Source organism: Dendrobates tinctorius, unplaced genomic scaffold (genome assembly GCF_039654945.1).
Source record: "Dendrobates tinctorius isolate UK_male_01 unplaced genomic scaffold, ASM3965494v1 ptg000075l, whole genome shotgun sequence".
Lineage (NCBI taxonomy): Eukaryota > Metazoa > Chordata > Amphibia > Anura > Dendrobatidae > Dendrobates > Dendrobates tinctorius.
The window spans coordinates 22,623,058-22,644,974 of NW_027361743.1; the positions used below are offsets into that span (position 1 = coordinate 22,623,058).

Sequence of the window (21,917 nt, forward strand, 5' to 3'; positions counted from 1 at the left end):
CTAATAGATCACAGACTGAATATGAGTCAACAGTGTGATGCAGCAGCAAAAAAGGCAAATGCAATTCTAGGATGTATTAACAGAAGCATACAGTCTAGATCACGTGAAGTCATTATTTCCCTCTACTCCTCTTTGGTCAGACCTCATCTGGAATATTGTGTCCAGTTTTGGGCACCACATTTTAAAAAAGACATCAACAAACTGGAGCAAGTTCAGAAAAGAGCGACCAGAATGGTGACCGGTCTGCAAACCCTGTCTTATGAGGAAAGGTTGCAGGATTTGGGAATGTTTAGTTTGCAAAAGAGAAGACTGAGAGGAGACTTAATAGCTGTCTACAAATATCTAAAGGGCTGTCACATTGTAGAAGGATCAACTTTATTCTCATTTGCACAAGGAAAGACTAGAAGCAATGGGATGAAGCTGAATGGGAAGAGACACAGATTAGATATTAGAAAAAACTTTTTGACAGTTAGAGTGATCAATGAGTGGAACAGGCTGCCACGAGAAGTGGTGAGTTCTCCTTCAATGGAAGTCTTCAAACAGAGGCTGGACAGACATCTGACTGGGATGATTTAGCGAATCCTGCTTTGAGCAGGGGGTTGGACCAGATGGCCCAGGAGGTCCCTTCCAACTCTACGATTCTATGATTCTATGATATCTGAGCGCTATGTGACACGCTCGATGGCACAGCTGCCTGTGACCAAAGTGACGAGAGGATAATGGAGATTTTGAATCTCTGCGTACGCTTTTGGACACTGGACACTTGTGGATTGTGTGCGGCCCACTGATATCTGAGCGCTATGTGACACGCTCGATGGCACAGCTGCCTGTGACCAAAGTGACGAGAGGATAATGGAGATTTTGAATCTCTGCGTACACTTGTGGACAGTGGACACTTGTGGATTGTGTGCGGCCCACTGATATCTGAGCGCTATGTGACACGCTCGATGGCACAGCTGCCTGTGACCAAAGTGACGAGAGGATAATGGAGATTTTGAATCTCTGCGTACACTATTGGACAGTGGACACTTGTGGATTGTGTGCGGCCCACTGATATCTGAGCGCTATGTGACACGCTCGATGGCACAGCTGCCTGTGACCAAAGTGACGAGAGGATAATGGAGATTTTGAATCTCTGCGTACACTTGTGGACAGTGAACACTTTTGGATTGTGTGCGGCCCACTGATATCTGAGCGCTATGTGACACGCTCGATGGCACAGCTGCCTGTGACCAAAGTGACGAGAGGATAATGGAGATTTTGAATCTCTGCGTACACTTTTGGACACTGGACACTTGTGGATTGTGTGCGGCCCACTGATATCTGAGCGCTATGTGACACGCTCGATGGCACAGCTGCCTGTGACCAAAGTGACGAGAGGATAATGGAGATTTTGAATCTCTGCGTACACTTTTGGACACTGGACACTTGTGGATTGTGTGCGGCCCACTGATATCTGAGCGCTATGTGACACGCTCGATGGCACAGCTGCATGTGACCAAAGTGACGAGAGGATAAAGGAGATTTTGAATCTCTGCGTACACTTGTGGACAGTGGACACTTGTGGATTGTGTGCGGCCCACTGATATCTGAGCGCTATGTGACACGCTCGATGGCACAGCTGCCTGTGACCAAAGTGACGAGAGGATAAGGGAGATTGGATTGCTTTTAAAAAAGCAGTTTGCGGAGCAGTGGGTAAACAGCAATGCCAGCGTGTCAGGAAGCCTTAGAAGGCAGCCCAACAACCAACACCACTGATACACCACAATATAGCCTCCCCTTGCACTGCACACACAGTGACTTGTGTGTTGTGCAGGCCAAATCACTAGCAGCAGAAGCAGTTTTTTTGTCTTCTTCCCTGCCTAACGCTCTCCCTACAGAATCAGCAGCAACCTCTCCCTATACTAAGATCGGCAGAAGTAAGATGGCGGTCGGCGTGCACGCCCTTTTATACCCCCTGTGACGCCCACCAAAGCAAGCCAATCACTTGCATGCCCTTCTGAAAGATGGTGGTGACCCGTGCCTATGTCATCACGTTGCCCACAGTGTCCGTGGATCCTGATTGGCTGAAAAAGAGCGCAAAACAAACTTTTGAAACGCGACTTTGGCGCGTAAGTCGCCGACCTCGTGGCCGACCTCATCCTAGGGTCGGGTTTTGTTTCATGAAACCCGACTTTGCTAAAAGTCGGCGACTTTTGAATTTTTTCTACCCGTTTCGCTCAACTCTATTCAGGACTTGTCATTGGAGTCAGCGCTCAGGGATGCCCATCATGGAGCAGGGGTCTCTCACCCAGCCTGAGATCTGAGAGGGGGCACAGGATGAGCTCTGGCTCCAGCTCAGTGCTGCAGAGGAAAGCTGCAGGGACACCATGGGGGTCTGTGAGGAGCAGCAGCTTCTCTGCCTCTTCCATTTGTGTGCTGAGAATGCAGCTGCATGGGTTGTACAGTGCCAGGGTCTTCCAGTGGAGCAGGGGCTTTCCGGGCTCGGGCACTGATGGGGGGATGCACAGCTTGCTGCAGGCGCCGGGACAGAGGCAGGATGACGTCAGCGCAGCGCGGAGCGGTGATTGGCTGCTGCTCCCGAGCCTCTCAGTCAGTGCCTGCTGCAGCCAGGAGCGGCAGAGCCGGGGACTCCAGCGGCAGCGGCGGCAGCAGCCAGGACGTCTCCTCTACAGGTAAGTGCTTACATAACAGCAGGCGCAGGTCCTGAGGCCACAGAGCTGGGAGAGGCACCGTGCACAGTGCCTGACAGGAGGATGGTGGACAGATGAGGACGGAAAATAGAAACTATATCTATTTATTATATGTTTGTCCCATGATGATCTATAGGCTCCTACTAAACATACAGTGACTTTTATGTCTTCCCAGGTTGAGGACTACAGGCAACTTCAAGATTAACACTTGTCAGCCCAGATTGTCAGCTTTGGTTCCATTTGTAAGAGGGAGGCAGGTTGTACCCTCCCTTGTATTTTTTTTTTCTAAGAACCCAACCTTTTCAATGAGTTCCAGCATCTCCAAACAGCTGAGGCTCTCTATGCCACCCTGCCTGCTGAACAGGACCTCTGCACCCAACGCCACCGGCTGCACCACACAAGTGGAGCCATTGTTCCAGACCTTCTCCTCTACGCTGGTCTTGATAGTTTTGGCCACCGTCATCTTCTGCCTGGTGGTCCTTTCTCTTAGCACCTTTCACCTGCACAAGAGCAAAATGAAAAAACGCAAAATAGAGAAAGCCCAGGAGGAATATGAAAGAGATCACTGCAGCCCTAAGGCAGAAAGAGGTCATATATATGACAGGATGAACAGACAACCAAGTAACAACATCCGAGATAGTGGCATCTACAATTCACCCAACATCCAGAGGAAAGAACAGAGCAGCCCAAAGCCGGAGCCCAGGATTACCGAGCAGTGTCACCAGGAAGCCTCTGCGTTGGACAGAGGGGACCTACTGCAAACTGTGGTCTTGTCATGATCTGGATGGTGCCACCCAAGGGGCACTACTGTATTGTACATATTTGGTGATACCGTCCCGGAAAATTAAAAAAAATATATATCTATACATATATATCAATCAATAAGTATCCATCCAAACGCATGACTGCGAGTCCACATTGCGTTCCCATTGAAGTGGTATAACGAGGGGTAATTATTACTAGTCTTTCTCTGGAGGGGGAAAGGCGCACAATGCTACCAAATATCATGTCATCTGCCTTGAGGAATCCCATCCTGCTGTATATAACGACTGCCCAGGATATCACTATGAGTATGAGCTATATCGTATGTGAAACACCGCTAACATAAAGCAGAAAACCTCCTAAATATTAAGGAACTGGGTGACGTCTTCATGGCCAGAGATGGATTGAGGGTTCTGAAGAGTCATCTCTGGACCGCAAAATAAAAACTCTTAAGAACATACAGAAAGCAAATAATGATGAAAATAATGGGTATTTTTTCTTTTTTTTCTCCTCTATTATAACATTTGCCTTGTGGAGCTTAAGTCAAGTATTGGTAGGTTCTCCTCCAGCTGCACCTTGCTTCTACTGCAATCCCTACCATGAGCTGTCCACACTCTCCGGTGCTGAAATCCCCTGCAGTCTAGTCTATGCTTCCGCTCTATGATTCCAAGTTCTTCTTCCCTCTTTTCCCTGTCTTCTTCATTTCCCACGATCCTCTGTTTGCTCCTCTTACTGTGGATGAACGGTGCCAGAACACCAGAGATTACAACAACCTTTTGTACAATGACTAGGTGATGTGCGGTCCGGAAGCGCAGTCATACACTGACTCCGTCCCCAGTATCGATGGCAGTATGCTACTACCAGCTCTCTATTTCGTTATGTTGGAAGAACATGTGCCCTTATATTCTCTCCCGAGGCAAACATAGACTCTGTACTATGCACTCTTTAATGTATGCTTTTGTTTTACTGCTACTGAGGAGAGGGGGAGGGTGGGAAACCTGCAACTCAATTCAGTGGCATGGAATTAGCTTCTATTGTTATAGGAATAAATTTTGTATCTTAATCTTTTCTGGGTACGTTGGTGTTTTATGCAGAGTACAATCTGATCGTTACATTTGGGGGGTGATGGGAAGAGTTAGCAGTGGGGATCTTGGATTTGTAGGGAGTGTTGTCTATATTTAGGGCATTATTTGTATTATTAATATAGATGTGGATGAAAGGTTCCTATCATTATATATCAATATCGTTATATATGGAACTTGTAACCTTATAACTTTATGGTATCACTGATCGTTTCATCTTCACACAGTATCCTGCTGTCTAAAGCTCGAGATTGGCTGAAACCTTCAGTTGGATCAGTGTGATATCATAAAGATTGAAGGTTCCACTTTCCCTGATCTTGCACCATTTACGCCCCCAAAACCGAGAAGTGACGGTCGTTTTGAAATTTTAGGGTATGAATATATAAACTGAGATGTTACACAGCTGAGTTTGTCTCTTGGCCTAAAGAGTGATCTCATCATTTGTTTATTTAATAATTCAATAGTAAACATGAAAATAAGAAACTTTGTAATGTATCGGAGAAATCTGCTTCTTTTTCCTACAGGACTGATCATTCCTGATCAATAATATTCTCAATTCCCGGGAAAAAGAATCTGTATTTAGTAAACACAGATTTTCCCATTACTGATATAGGAGATAACGATTGGTGCTCTTAAAGGGAATCTGTCACCTATTTTTCCACATATAAGATGCGGCCACCGCCATCAGGGGCTTATCTACAGCATTCTGTAATGCTGTAGATAAGCCCCCGATGTAACCTGAAAGATAAGAAAAACGAGTTATATTATAGTCACTGGGGGGGGGGGGTCTGGTCCGGACCGGGTCTGATGGGTGTTGCAGTCCGGGTCCGGCACCTCCCATCTTCTAGTGATGACATCCTCCTCCTTGCTTCCCATCGTGGCTCCGGCGCAGGCGTACTGCTCTGCCCTGTTGAGGGCAGAGCAGAGTCTTGCAGTGCGCAGGTGCCGGGAAAGGTCAGAGAGGTCCGGCGCCTGTGCACTGCAGGACTCTGCTCTGCTCTCGACAGGGCAGAGCAGCACGCCTGCGCTGGAGCTGCGCTGGGAAGCAAAAAAGAGCATGTCATCACTAGAAGATGGGAGGTGCTTGACCCGGACCGCGACACCCATTGGACCAGGACCGGACTGCCCCCCGGTGAGTATAATCTAACTCGTTTTTCTTATCTTTCAGGTTACATCGGGGGCTTATCTACAGCTTTACAGAATGCTGTAGATAAGCCCCTGATGGCGGTGGCTGCATCTTATATGCAAAAAAATAGGTGACAGACTCCCTTTAATGTTTTATGGAATATCCGTGTCTGCTTTCTTCCATAAAATTTTAAAAGCACCAATTGTCATCTTCTATCTCGGTAATGGGAAAGTCTTCGTTGAAGACAGATTTTATCAATGAAGTGACAGTGAAAGATGTGTATATGTGTCTAGGAAACGGTAAAGTGTTCCATTCATTCGGGATAAGATTGTTTATGGTGCAACTTTGTAGATTACCAGATTAGAGGACCGGCACCTATTGGGTTACTGTAGACAGATGATTTTTTGAGAAGTTAAGGTACAATAGGCGCCAGTCTTCTGCTGCCACGGTTTGATGCTAACAGTTTGACATCGCTGGTGACTTATTTTAACTTTTATGTTATGTTCATCAATTGTAATACCTTCAATCATCAATGGAATACACTGTGTTGTCAGCAAAGTGATATGACGCACATGGATTTGTGATATTTGCCTCCCATCCCATTGGTTGCTGCGCTAATAACTGCTTAAGATGACACACAAAGACCCGATCAATGGTAATATGTGCCTGGTCTGAACACTGTTGGGCCTTAGAGTCAGCCGGGGGCAGGGCTCTGGGGTTGGCAGTAAGATGATGCACCACAACACTGACACTGTAGCGTCGTAACAAGTCTCGCAAGGCTTTGCCATAGATCTATAGACATTGATTATTGTGCAGGAATGGTTGCAGGCTATATCTAGGGCCGGAGTTGTGGGGAATGTCACATTATTATGTTGATCACGTCTTTGGTAAGGATGCTGTGTGTTACATGCAGTAGAGCTGGGTGACTCTGCACGGCTTCTGCTTTATGCTCATGTATGTGGGGTAATTACACATCATTTATTACAATGTATCAGTCCCTCATTCCAGATGTCACCTTAGCTGGACAGCTAGCATTAGCCTAACCCACATAGAAACTACCACTCACATTGACCTTACCCTTCCTGCCTCCTTCCTTCCCAGTTTTTCATTTCTTTTTTTTTCCTCATATCTTGTTTACTTTCCTTCTTTCTCCCTTCCTCTCCTCTTTTTCGTTCTTCTTTCTTTCTTTTTCTTTCTCCTTTTTTTCTTTCTCACTTCATCCCTTCCTTCCTGTTTGATCCCACTTTCCCATCTTCTTTTCCTTCCTTGCTAACCTCACTCCCTTTTCTGTTCTCCTTCCTCTGCCTTATTTATAGTACTGCCATCATCTTCCTTTTTTCTTCCCTTCCTTCTTCCTCTCTCCATCCACCTTTTTTCTCTCTTTGCTTCTCTTTCTTTCTTTTTCTCTTCCTCTTTTTCTCTTTCTTTCTTTCTTTCTTTCTTTCTTTCTTTCTTTCTTTCTTTCTTTCTTTCTCTTTCTTTCTTTCTTCATCCCTTTCTCTCATCTCTTTCCTGTCTTCTTTTACTTTACTGTCACCCTAACTCTTTCTTTCAATCTTCCTTCCTTCCATCGTCCCTACAAATCTCTTATTTCCTGTTTTCCTTCTTCTGCATTATGTCTAGTATTATTATCTTCTTTCCTTCTTTTCTCTCTTCAATTTTCCTCACTCCTCCACCCTTCCTTCTTTCACCTCCACTTCCTTCCTTCCTTCCTTCTTTTTTTACCTGCTCTGCTTTTTTTCTCTACTCCAACTTTATGCTCTTTTTTCCCTTTTCCTCATTTTCATCATTGTCATCATGAATACATTTTACTTCTCTTGTATCAGAGCCCATCGTTGCTCTTTGTCAATTATTGTTTTTTTTAATTAATATTATTATGTATTAGATATTAAAGTAACTCCCACTATCTATAAAGCAGATGTGTAAACGTTGTGTTCTGCAGTTATTCTTTAGGAGAATAGATAAAAGAGCTGCATTATCAGCAGACTGTATAATAGAAGGGGCAGCTTACGTTCTCTCCAGTGTAGACAGACCCTGAGTTCAGACGCTAATAAACTGTACTATTGTAACAGATAGCAAACTAACTACTTTATTTACTGCTCCACTACTGCAGCTGTAATGTATATTCTGCACACCAGTGATTGAAAAACCTTTATTAATGTCCAGAAAAGAAGGAAAAATCACAGCATTTAACATTACATTGATATCCATTAGTCCATTATTAGTAATATGCCACTGTGATAAATACTGGCCAAATGTACTGGGTATAATTGCTATTCACTAGGGTTCAATGATCATAGTTATATTTAATTGAAAATCGCTAGCTATAATTCATGTACAACGCCTGCAGTGTGTGTCCATTATAGCTAAAAAGACCACGGTTCAATGGCTTCAAAAGAGAACACAACATGTTTCACTGTTGACAGCGCCTTCATCAGGGGTAGGGGTAACGATGAATCCGGTGTGAGGAGTGGAACACGTTGAGGGTACATTTGGCCAATATTTATTGAAGCGGCATATTACTAATGGACTAGAGTGTACAGCAACGTAATTTTAAATGGCGTGGGGTTTTTTTTCTGGACATTAAAAAAATCTGTCATTTATTCATCTCGGAAGCACAACATGTACATTTTAGCGGAATTATTGGAGCAGTAAAAAAGGTAGTTCTTTCAATCTTCCTTCCACTGATCCAAGTTTCCCACTTGGCAAAATGTTATGGTTTGGTAAAGTATTTAATCTGTCACTGGAGCTCCTTCATGGCTAACTTGATTTTTTATGAGCTTAAAGGCTGGCTATATATGGTAGAATAGTTATTAAGGTTGAAGGAAGACTTTAAGTCCATCTAGTTCAACCCATATAAATATAGGTATATATAGAAAGAGAGATAGAGAGAAAGAGAGAGAAAGATATCTCTGTATATATATATATTTCTTGGCGGTGCCCTCTATGTCTTTAACTTGCTTAAAGGGCTGGATGCACAGCAGAAACACTCATTCATGTGATTAAACAGGCAGGGAAATGTGTTACCTCTGGCAGGGAAATGTGTTACCTCTGGCAGGGAAATGTGTTACCTCTGGCAGGAAAATGTGTTACCTCTGGCAGGAAAATGTGATACCTCTGGCAGGAAAATGTGTTACCTCTGGCTATCTCTGGAATGGAAATGTGTTCCTTCTGGCAGGAAAATGTGTTCCCTCTGGCAGGAAAATGTGTTCCCTCTGGCAGGAAAATGTGTTCCCTCTGGCAGGAAAATGTGTTACCTCTGGCAGGGAAATGTGTTACCTCTGGCAGGGAAATGTGTTACCTCTGGCAGGAAAATGTGTTACCTCTGGCAGGAAAATGTGATACCTCTGGCAGGAAAATGTGTTACCTCTGGCTATCTCTGGAATGGAAATGTGTTCCTTCTGGCAGGAAAATGTGTTCCCTCTGGCAGGAAAATGTGTTACCTCTGGCAGGAAAATGTGTTACCTCTGGCAGGAAAATGTGATACCTCTGGCAGGAAAATGTGATACCTCTGGCAGGAAAATGTGATACCTCTGGCAGGAAAATGTGATACCTCTGGCTATCTCTGGAAGGGAAATGTGTTACCTCTGGCAGGCAAATGTGTTACCTCTGGCAGGAAAATGTGTTCCCTCTGGCAGTGAAATGTGTTACCTCTGGCTATCTCTGGAAGGGAAATGTGTTACCTCTGGCAGGAAAATGTGTTCCCTTTGGCAGCGAAATGTGTTACCTCTGGCTATCTCTGGAAGGGAAATGTGTTACCTCTGGCAGGAAAATGTGTTACCTCTGGCAGGAAAATGTGTTACCTCTGGCAGGAAAATGTGTTACCTCTGGCAGGGAAATGTGTTACCTCTGGCAGGGAAATGTGTTACCTCTGGCAGGGAAATGTGTTACCTCTGGCAGGGAAATGTGTTACCTCTGGCAGGAAAATGTGACTACCTGCGGCAGGAAAATGTGACTACCTGCTGTATTATAGATTACTTATGCGTCCAATCCTAGACAGGAACTGTGGTGTGTTCTGACTTTGAACTGGGGCAGCTCTGTACGGTCGGACACAGCCATTACACAGTACACAGCAGTGACACATTTATAAGATTATCTCAGCACAGGAACATTTTGTTAACTTATTATTGTTATTTCAAGATCTATTATTAAATGTACTTTTCTCATCGGATAAACCCTTTAAAATTTTAATTGTGAACACCAGAAGCTGACACCAGTTTCTATAACCTATGAAATGTTTGACTGTCGATAATTGTTGTGTGAAGACTTGCCAAAGACGATGGTGTGATAGAATGGTGTGATACAATGGTGTGATATGACTAGAGCTACATTTTATGACTTTCACACCGTTTGATTTAGACAACTTTATTTTTTAGAAGATGAAGGACAAAACCTACTGCATAAGGGCCACCAGTCATTCACAATTTCTTCTCATTTACAGTGCTGAGATGTATCTTATCTTACAAGAAATTTAATATTCACAAAAGTTGTGGTCAGCATCTACAGCTGCCAAGACTGAAGTCACTGGGCCTAAAAAGTCACAAAACACATTTGGGGGAGATTTAATATGCAAAATGAGCGATCAATCTGTCTCAAATGGCATTAAAAGCTGGCATACATGAGGTGCACCAGATTTGTTATGTATTCTATGGATCGCCCGCCAGGGCAGTGGGGTTACTTGGTACCGGGCCGGGGTCTCAGAGGGATGTGTCACAGTGGCAGTGACCCGGTCTGTGGCCCTGGGCGTCCATGCAAAAGGGGTGAAACGTGGCTGAATAAAGTTTATAGGTGGATGATATGTGACGCCACCTGTGGTGCTCGGCAATGAAGGGGTTAAGCCAACGTTGTAGGCAGATCCTCTGGGACAGATGGTATATGGCAGCAATATGTAAGAGCTCCCCACAGGTAGAGCTGTAGTCCTAGGACAGTAGTAATAGGTGTTGAGGAAGAGGGTGTAGTGTTAGGCACAGAGATGTAGCAGTGCTGAAGGGGTTGCAGGAAGAAGGCAATGACACAGCAGGGTGCAGTTTCCTTTACCTTTACTTTGCTTTGTAAGGGCAGTCCAGGATCCAGATTACAGATGGAACAGGAGTTGATCAGCCTGGGAGCAACATAGGAATCTCTCTATACAGATGGGTTGTGTAGTCTCCTTTCTAGCGCTTATCTGAGGTACTTGCAGTACTGAGTTACACTGAAGTTCCTCTTGCTTACTCTCTTTAGAACTTGCCTCGTATGGCAGACAGCTGTAGCCTCCTTTTTCTGGCTCACACAAGTTGCTGCTGCTCCTAGTCTTAGCTGGGAACAGAGCATTTACAGCCTCTTGTTCCTCCGGTTTTTGCTGCAGGACCATCAGTATCCATACAACCTCGGATACCGGACTCCGGACCATGCGCTACAGCTAGAAGTGAGCCTGAATTCTGCTCAATCCTCCATCTCCTCTCTCCACGTCTGCACTCTTTACCTTCTTCACGCGAACTGAACTAACTTCCCTTTCCTGGTCCCAGAGAGCAACTCCTCCCCCAGTTTGGTTCAGAGCTCCCTCTGCTGGCCTGGAGTGGGAACTGTGGTGTGTGCTAGATTTGTCTGATAGAGAGACCCTTCATTGCCTCCAAGCATGACATCACCCTCCCTCCACTGTGGCGACCATACTCCTGGGGGCGCTACATTCTACACACTTTTTATGCCTTAACAGACAGGTTTGAAGTCTTTTTAGCAAATGTGGAGTTATAAAATGCATCATATTTATTAAGTGGTGCATTGGTTTGGTGCAAATTACTGGTGTATGGTATATTAAAGAAAGCCAGCCAAGAGACAGCAGGAAAGGGAAAAGTGTCTAACAGGGGTGTCCAACCTTGCTTGGTACCATGGCCACATTGCCACTTTGAACCAGTTCTTAAAGCACCATTCAATTCTAAAGGGATTTCCTGAACAGTAGATCCCAGAAATATCTGGTAATTAAGAGTTTACCTTTATGAGCTTTTACTTATATGAAGGATTTGAATCACTTGGACATTTGTTCAGCTATCTACGAGTGATTTTCATGCACAAAAGTCATTTTTCCCATGTAATACTAAGCAAAGAGGAGAAATAAATATAGATGGATTTGAGCCATGCATGAAATAGCACAATGGGTGGCCCCTGGGCAGCAAGTTTTCCATCTTTGGTCTAACATGTCTAGCAAGATATATGGGAAATAATTACCTAACATGCACTACTAAATTATCACATAGCATGCACTACTAGATTATCATATAGCGTGCACTACTAGATCATCACATAGCATGTACTACTAGACTATCATATAGTGTGCACTACTAGATCATCTCATAGTGTGCACTACTAGGTCGTCACATAGCGTGCACTACTAGATTGTGACATAATGCACCGAAGAAAACGAGTATATTCCAAAATTCATTTATTAGACAAAATAATTCTAAAATCCAAAATATTACTGAATGATAATGCAGAGTACACTAGCACAACAAGTGGAACACACTGACCTATATCAAATACATGTTAGACAAAGTAGCTGCATGTTTGTGACCTTAATATTGATAATATTCCAAAATAAAATTCTTGAATAAAATAAGGTCCATGCTACAGATGTTTGAGCACATGGTATAACACCATTCCTATACTCCCAATCTCAGCACTTAAACAGTTAAATACAGAATAGTAAAACTTACAATAGCAGTCAAAGTGTTCCACCTCGCCCCAACGCACGTTTCGTTATCTACTTCATCAGGAGGCATGTGTTGGGGGAAGGATGGAACCTATTATATAGTGCTCTCCAGCCTATCAGCCTCTCTAGCTATTCTTGCATATTTTTAAAATGATTGGACAATATTCACATCCTTACGACCGACATAACAACCTTATTAGTCGGCACATGAGCCGCTTGTAGTCCACCCACTTAATTAGATTCACCGCTCTGCGGTCCGAGATACACGCTACAGGCACTTTATCCCTCTGTCCACGTCACCGAGAGTCATGGAGAGAGCCGGCTGTCATGTGCACAAGAGGAACCAGCAAGATCGATACAAAACGTGATTCTTGTTATAAAGTGAAAAACACAGAATTATAAAGTTCACTACTAGTGCGATAGTGATAATGCTATAATATTATTAATATATCACTATTAATGAAACAAAATACATTGCAATATTATTAATGATAAAAAGAGTAATAATAATAAACTACCTATAAGAAGTGATAATTAAATATGCAAAGTGCACAAAAGTACAAAAAGCGAAAAAAATAAATAAATAAATAAAGTGATAAGTGCTAAAGTGCTAATAAATATAATAACCTATGATTGCTGGCTACATTAATCACATACAAACTACATATTGCCCATAACCCCCTCCAAAAATTGAAAAAATCGCATCAAATGGCACAAATACAAGAATCATAATATACTTTTATAATCAAAAATATTAATAATAAATAAATTGATATAAAATTAATAATTTTACTTGAAGCCATCACAATATATATTTTAACAAAAAATAAATAATAATTAATAAATTAATTAATATAATATTAATATTAATAATTTTTCTTGAAGACATCAAAAATATTCCATCTTGAAATTGCACCCTCCGCATTATTCACTGGACCTCACAAGAATCAGGATTAAACAAATAAATCATGGAAAGGGACCTGTTTGGTCTTCGGTGTTATCTAGTTAGATTCGGTATCCTCTAGATTGTGACATAGTGTGCACTACTGAATCATCAGAGCGTACACTACTAGATTATCACATATCATGCACTACTAGATTGTCACAGCGTACACTACTAGATCATCACATAGTGTGCACTACTGGATCATCACATAGTGTGCACTACTGGATCGTCACATAGCATGCACTACCAGATTGTTGCATAGTGTGCATTACTAGATCGTCATGCCATCACATAGCATGCACTACTAGATTATCATACAGCGTGCACTACTAGATTATCATACAGCGTGCACTACTAGATTATCACATAGTGTGAACTACTAGATTATCACATAGTGGGAACTACTAGATTATCACATATCATGCACTACTAGATTGTCACAGCGTACACTACTAGATCATCACATAGTGTGCACTAATGGATCGTCACATAGCGTGCACTACCAGATTGTTGCATAATGTGCATCACTAGATCGTCATGTAACATGCTCTAATAAATCATCACATAGCGTGCACTACTAGATTATCATGTAGCATGCACTACTAGATTATCACATAGCGTGCACTACTAGATTATCATACAGTGTGCACTACTAGATCGTCTCATAGTGAGCACTATTAGATCGTTACATAGCAAGCACTACAAGAATGTCGCATAGTGTGCATTAGAGTTGAGCGAAACGGGTCGGTCAAATTCAAAAATAGACGACTTTCGCTAAAGTCGGGTTTCACCGATTGAAACGCGACCATAGCGTGAGGCAGGCCATGAGGTCGCCGATCAGAGCGCCAAAGTCGCGTTTCAAATAACGCTTCCAGCGCCTTTTCTCAGCCAATGATGGAGGACACACACTGTGGGCAACGCGATGACATGCGCAGCGGCCACCACCATCTTAGAGAAGGGCATTGAAGTGATTGGCTGGCCTTGTGTGGCGTCACAGTGGGTATAAAAGGCTGTGACCGCCGACCGCCATCTTACTTCTGCCGATCTTAGAATAGGGAGAGGTGCTGCTCCTGATTCTGAATAGGGAGAGCGTTAGGCAGGGAAGAAGAAAAAAAAAATTGCTTCTGCTGATAGCGCTTTTCACTGTACAGTTAATGTGCAATGAAAGGGAAGGATTTTTGTTGTGTGCAGCAGCGCTGGTGGTGATTAGGCTGCCTTTTAAGGCTGCATTGCTGTGTGCACACTGTTGTTCAAACTGCTTTTTTCAAAGCACTCCAACTTTTAATATTTTGTTCTGGTGAGTTACTGAGCGTTCATTTTTTCACACACCGTATAGCGGTGTACGCTCCTCACACACTACCGTGTACCGGCTGGTATCACGGACAAATAGAAGCTATCTGGTTGTGACTCTGGAAAAACAAGCCGAGGAGTTTTTCCATTTTTCCAGACCTACACCTTATAGAGCTGTCCGCTTTTCAAATAGTTGCGTATATCTGCTGTTTGATTACAGTCAAAACTAGACAGAGACAGCGTGTGTCAGTCCGTATACAAATAGACGGAGATTGACAATTTTCCATACAGACGCCGTCTAGCGGTGTACACTCCTCACACACTACCGTGTACCGCCTTGTATCACGGACAAATAGAAGCCTTCTGTGTGTGACTCTGGAAAAAAAAGCCGAAGAGATTTTCCATTTTTCCAGACCTACACCTTATAGAGCTGTCCGCTTTTCAAACAGTTTCATATATATGCTGTTTGATTACAGTCAAAACTAGACAGAGACAGAGTGTGTCAGTCCGTATACAAATAGATGGAGATTGACAATTTTCCATACACACACACACACCCACCGTATAGCGGTGTACGCTCCTCACACACTACCGTGTACTGGCTGGTATCACGGACAAATAGAAGCTATCTGGCTGTGACTCTGGAAAAACAAGCCGAGGAGTTTTTCCATTTTTTCAGACCTACACCTTATAGAACTGTCCGCTTTTCAAACAGTTTCGTATATCTGCTGTTTGATAACGATCAAAACTAGACAGAGACAGCGTGTGTCAGTCCGCATACAAATAGACGGAGATTGACAATTTTCCATAAAGACACTGTATAGCGGTGTACGCTCCTCACACACTACCGTGTACCACCTTGTATCACGGACAAATAGAAGCTATCTGTGTGTGACTCTGGAAAAACAAGCCGAGAAGATTTTCCATTTTTCCAGACCTATACCCTATAGAGCTGTCCGCTTTTCAAACAGTTTCGTATATCTGCTGTTTGATTACAGTCAAAACTAGACAGAGACAGTGTGTGTCAGTCCGCATACAAATAGACGGAGATTGACAATTTTCCATACATACACCGTATAGCGGTGTACGCTCCTCACACACTACTGTGTACCAGCTGGTATCACGGACAAATAGAAGCTATCTGGGTGTAACTCTGGAAAAACAGCCGAGGAGTTTTTCCATTTTTCCAGACCTCCACCTTATAGAGCTGTCAGCTTTTCAAACAGTTTCGTATATCTGCTGTTTGATAACAGTCAAAACTAAACAGAGACAGCGTGTGTCAGTCCGTATACAAATAGACGGAGATTGACAATTTTCCATAAAGACACTGTATAGCGGTGTACGCTCCTCACACACTACCGTGTACCACATTGTATCACGGACAAATAGAAGCTATCTGTGTGTGACTCTGGAAAAACAAGCCGAAGAGATTTTCTATTTTTCCAGACCTACACCTTATAGAGCTGTCCGCTTTTCAAATAGGTGCGTATATCTGCTGTTTGATTACAGTCAAAACTAGACAGAGACAGCGTGTGTCAGTCCGTATACAAATAGACGGAGATTGACAATTTTCCATAAAGACACCGTATAGAGTTGTCCGATTCTCAAACAGTATTGTATATCTGCCATTCGCATTACAGTCACATCTATACAGAGTCAGCGTGTTTGTAACACTCCATAAATACATATATGGAGATTGCTAGTTACACAAAAAACGTATACAGCTGTACACTTCTGATATTGTTCCGTATATCTGCTTGTTGGATTACGGTCAAATACATACTGTGAGAGCGTCTGTGACTAACAACATATATACGTAGATTTAATTTTTTTTTAATACATCTTACACAGGTGGACGCTCCTCATACAGTACCATCTCTCTGCTGTTATTTTTGGTGCATTTTCCCAAACATGAGGAAGTATGGTGGAAGAGTCCGCGGACGTGGGCAGGGGGGCGCAGCTGGTACTGATGGTGGTGGTGCATCGGCTGGTTCTGGCAAAAGCACAATAGCAGCTAAGGCAGGAGGTGTTGAGCCTGCGTCATTGTCTTGCCCAAGAAGGCATGTAAGGATGCCTTTTCTTGGAGTAGGAAAACTGCTTTTAAAGCCAGAGCATCATGAACAGGTTTTGGCATACATTGCCGAAACAGCCACCAGCTCTATTGCCTCCTCTTCTGAACGGTCGAAACCTGCAAGCATGGAGTCGTCAGTGCAGGGTTCTGGTCAGGAAAAACACCTTTCCTTGTGTCCTTCACCTCCACCAAAAGTTAAGGATGCGGCAGCCCACACTTCAGATTACTCTATGGAGCTCTTTTCACATACCATGCCTGGGTTATCTAGTCAAATCCTGAATTCCCCAGTCCAAGATGAATCTGACATGGAGTGCACTGATGCACAGCCACTGCTAGATGATTCTGCTTGTACATTGACCCAGAGAACTACATTGCCCTCGCAGTCTAATGAGCCAGAATCTGCCCCTGATGAAACTCAAGTGCCCCTGCCCGCATACTATACCACCTTACACGGTGACACAGAGGAAGGTAAAGAGGAAGGTGCAGATGACTTTGAAGAGGAGGTGATGGATGACCCAGTTCTTGACCCGGATTGGCATCCATTGGGGGAGGAGGGTGGCGCTGGCAATAGTTCAGATAAGGAGAAGGATCCGCAGCAGGCATTGACATCGCAGCAGCGGTTATCTGGCAGGCCCAGTAGCTGTCCAAAAACGTGGACCAAAAACTAAAAGAGTTGCAGGACAGCTTGGCCAGAGGGTCAACTTAGCACAGCGTGCAAGGCCAGAAAATGTATACCATAGTAGGAAGAGTGCAGTGTGGCACTTCTTTGTCCAAAATCCTACTGATGAGGCAAAGGTTACCTGTAAGAAGTGCGGAAGGACCTTTAGCCAAGGTAAACAACTCAGAAATTTGAATACCAGTTGCATGCTTAGACATTTAATCAACATGCACTTGCAAGCGTGGACGGACTGCAAAACCTCAGGTAGCACATGTGCACCTGCTCCGACTGAAGGCAGCCAGCAACGCTCCATCGCTTCCCCCACTGTAAGACCACCGCCACCGTTAAGCACACCACCAGCACTAAATGTGGAGGTGTTGTCGCAAGGCCAAAGCACTCAGGGAATCACAATGGTTTTGCAACACAACACTGAATCGAGGCCATCACCACCAATACCATCACCAACCCCCTCTCACTCTGTCCGGTCCACCGCTACTTCCCCCATATGCAGCTCTCCAGTCCAGCTCACCCTACCAGACACTCTGAGTAGGACAAGAAAGTACTCATCCTCTCATCCGCGTACACTGTGTTTGAATGCCTACATTGCCAAACTAATCTCTTTAGAGATGATGCCCTACCTTTTGGTTGAAAGCGAAGCTTTCCGCGAGCTCATGGCCTATGCTGTCCCACGCTATGACCTACCCAGTCGGCACTTCTTTTCTCGAAAAGCCATCCCTGCCCTCCACTGGCATGTGAAAGACTGCATTGTCCATGCACTAAAACAGTGATTGAGTGGAAAAGTGCACCTCACAACAGATGCATGGACCAGTAGGCATGGCCAGGGCCGTTATGTGTCCATCACTGCGCACTGGGTTAATGTGGTGGATGCAGGCTCCACAGGGGACAGCGGCGGTGGAACAGTGCTGCCTAGCCCACGGCATAGGAAACAGTTGACCCTCCTCCTCCATCAGCGAAAGCTCGTCCACAGAGCGCAGTCGCACGAGCACTCCATCCGCAGCTGGCAGTGTTGCACACGAGGTGTCCCACTGTCGAACAGCTAGTGGTAAGTGTCAGCAGGCTGTGTTAAAGATGATGTCTTTGGGCGACAACAGACACACCGCGAAGGTACTGGCCGACTACTTGCAGTGACAAACTGAGTCATGGCTGGGCAGTCTACATCTTGAGGCAGGCAAGGTAGTCAGTGATAACGACCGTGATTTTGTGGCAGCCATAGCCCGTGCAAAACTCACACACATTCCTAGCCTGGCTCACACTTTGGTGGTTCAGCGCTTCCTTAATAATTTTCTGGAGTTAACATCCCTGCTACATAAGGTGCGAAGACTGTGCTCACACATCCGTTGCTCAAACATCCAATCCACTCGTATGCAGAAGCTGCAGCGATTGCTCCACCTCCCCAAGCACCGCCTAATCATAGATGTTGCAACAAGGTGGATCTCCACCCTGCACATGGTTGAGAGGCTGTGCGAACAGAGGCAGGCTGTAATGCATTTGTGGGAGGATACACGGGCAAGCAGTTTGAGGGAAGACATGGAATTGTTGGGTGTGCAGTGGTCAAAGCTGAAAGACCTCTGTAAAGTCCTTCAGTGTTTTGAGGAATGCACACGGCGGGTAAGCGCAGACGACGCCATCATAAGCATGAGCATCCTACTTATGCGTCTGCTCATGCAAAGTTTGACGCACATTAAGGATCAGGCGGCTGCAGCGGAGGAGGAGGAGGAAAGCCTTGATGACAGTCAGCCATTGTCTGCTCAGGGAACTGTCCTGGATGAGGTGGAGGAAGAAGAGGAAGAGGAGGATGAGGAGGATGAGGGGATGATTATTTTGGGCAGGAGGATGCTTCTCAGGGGGCAAGAGAACATGTGGGCGTGCCAAGGTCAGGTACAGTGTTTGTGCGTGACTGTAGGGATGTGGATTTGCCAGAAAGTGCTCCTCCACCCAGCAGTTGCAGTGCAGCATTGACACCTGGAACATTGGCCCACATGTGCGATTGTAGGTAACAGCAGGTTCGCAGGATGCACTGACGAGACATGAGACTGGTTGAACTCTGAAAAGCAAACTTTTATAATTTGAATCCGCTAGGGCTATACGAAGCAACCAAAAAGGGGTAACAACAGTTGTCCTCGCAGGGACTCATTACAACCAAACACTATTTGAAAAGACCATGACTAACCCGGCCGAGGCCGGTTACTAGGGGGCCACGGTATGGCCGTCTGCGGGTCCTTATACTCTATAATGTCACTTATCCATCCTGATGTCCCTCAGCATCTCTGTTGGAGCTGCGTTCTGGATGAAGCTGCTTTGACAGCTTTGATAAGGCTGCTGTGGCGTCTTTGATGAGGCTGCCTTGGCGTCACAGCCGTTGGGCCCAGCTGCTGAAGATTTCGAGTAGTCTTTGGGAGTTCCAGCGCCCAGGAGGAGTTGGGGCACAACAGGCCCTGATGGAGTCCTGAGATGAAGTAATCTCCTGTTGTAACAGCGGGGTTGCGCTTGTTAGTGAGTTCAATGGGACTCCTGTCCCCAAGCAGGGTTGTGTCGCAGTGCTCAAGTGTGGCAGTTCACTGGCCACGTGCACAGCCTGAGGCTGTGTGCAGAGTGTCTCTGTTGACAAGGAACAGGCCCCAACTGCCGACTGCAGTGGGGTGAAGGTGGCTGTGAGCGGTGATAGACAGGCCGCAACCACGGGCTGAAATGAAACGGCAGTGTCTGTGGGTAGCAGCGGGCAGGCCACAACCGCGGGCTGAAGGGGGATGGCAACAGTTGGGAGAGGGAGTGGACAGGCTGCGGAGGGCTCAAGCTCAGCGGTAACGGCCGAGGATGACCGGGGGGCAGATCGGATTGGGGTGAAGAGGAAGTCTACTGTCGGTAAGCTCGACGCCTCTTTCCTGAGGGCCACTGCGTATCTACCCTCTGCTGCTGGTCGCTTCTCTCAACTGTCATTGTCCATCCCGTTCTCTCACGCCCCCTCCATCTCCTGCTCCATGTCTGACGTATCATCAACTGGCTCCTCTGCGCACTCCCTGTCCCTTTTATACTCGCCTCTCCCCTTGCTGTCCTGTCACTCTCAACAGTCCACTCTCCTCCTCTGTTCCTCGGGTACTGTTTCCTTAGGAACTTAGATGGCGGTCCCCTTGGTTCCGGCCCGGACACTCTGTGGGGGTCCTCCTCCCTACACTCGCCCATCCTGTAAGCTCGACAGTCCTTGGGCGAGGGCCTCAGTATACTTGGGCTGGTCTGCGGAGGTGTCAGGCTGTTGACCGCTCGGAGCGTCTTAGTTCGACGAGGGTGGAGTCTTCTGGGGTGGTGGCCGGTGGTGGGCTAGCTGTTTCGGGTGGGCTAATTGTGTCAGTTGGTTTGTCATTGAGTAGAGAGCCTCTGGTTATTGTGGGGAAGTCTTCTTTGTCGTCCGAGTCCCAGAACACGGGCAATGGTTCAGAGACCTGAGGAGCAGGTTCACGTTGTTTCGGGTCGGTGGAAATACAGGGGCGTAGCATATTCCGATGCACTATGCGGGTAGGCAGCGTTTCATCTTTCTCGGGTCGTATTTCGTACACTGGTCCTTCAGGGTTTATACGGCGTAGGACCCGATAGGGACCCTCTTCCCAGTGTGGCTCTAATTTGCTCTGGAGACGTTGGTCTAGTACGAGTACTCGGTCTCCTCTTTGGAGGTCAGGAGGTAGAGATGAACTCTTTCCTGGGTGTTCTAAGTATTGAAGTTTGGTATGTACGATTCGATGAAGAGTTTGCAGCATGTGCCAGTGATTTCGGACCCATGATGATACCCCAGTCCAGGGCTTAGGTTCCTCTGGGTCCAACTCTACCTCCGAGATTCCCTTGCCCTCACGTCTGAACAACAGGGAGTAAGGGGTGTAGCCGGTAACTCGATGTACTCGGTTGTTATAGACCCATACTAGTTCAGGAACATATTCGGACCAACGGGCCTTCTTGTCACTCTCCAGAATACGCAACATTTGGATTAATGTCCTATTAAATCACTCGCAGGCCCCGTTTCCCTGCGGGTGGTATGGCGTGGTCCGGGATTTGTCAATACAGTAGAGACAGTGTAGTTCCTCCATTATTTTTCCCAAAAAACATGCTCATTGATCGGAATGTATCCGTTGAGGGCAGCCATAAACTTGTATAAAGTTTCTACAAATTGCGGAGGTGGCCGACTCCGCCGTCTGGTCTCGAGTGGGGGTGACCACAGCGAACTTAGTGAAATGGTCTACCATGACAAGGCAGTGTTCATACCCCTGGAATGTGGGACCAATGGTCAGGTAATCCACCATCTGAAGCTCGAGGGGCGTTGAGGTCATGATTTTTTGTACTGGGGCTCGCTGTGTGGGCGGTTTAGCTAATTTGCATAGGCGACAGGTCCGGCAAGTCTCATCCACAACAGCATGCAAGCGTGGATGGTAAATTTTCTGTTGTAAATATTGCAAGGTCTTTTGAGCTCCGAAATGAGCCCCTTTTTTGTGGGCTTCTCGAGCCAGTTCGTTAAGTTGGGCTCCGGGCGCAACTACCTACCAACTCGTCATAGATGTTGTTTGTGATGTCATTTTACGATACAATAGTCCCTTTCGGATAAC

The 21,917-nt window shown here is 45.4% G+C and overlaps 1 protein-coding gene across 1 annotated transcript; it reads left to right on the plus strand.

The window, feature by feature from the left end:
* Positions 1–2,545: 2,545 nt before the first annotated feature.
* Positions 2,546–4,518, plus strand: CUNH11orf87 (chromosome unknown C11orf87 homolog). The gene is made up of 2 exons (XM_073583097.1): positions 2,546–2,675; positions 2,869–4,518. The coding sequence occupies exon 2, from the start codon at positions 2,999–3,001 to the stop codon at positions 3,470–3,472; it is 474 nt and encodes a 157-aa protein (XP_073439198.1). The 5' UTR covers positions 2,546–2,675; positions 2,869–2,998; the 3' UTR covers positions 3,473–4,518.
* Positions 4,519–21,917: the final 17,399 nt, after the last annotated feature.

What these genes read in the sequence shown, in the direction of transcription:
- CUNH11orf87 (XM_073583097.1), top strand. Translation starts at nt 2,999, where the DNA reads ATGAGTTCCAGCATCTCCAAACAGCTGAGGCTCTCTATGCCACCCTGC.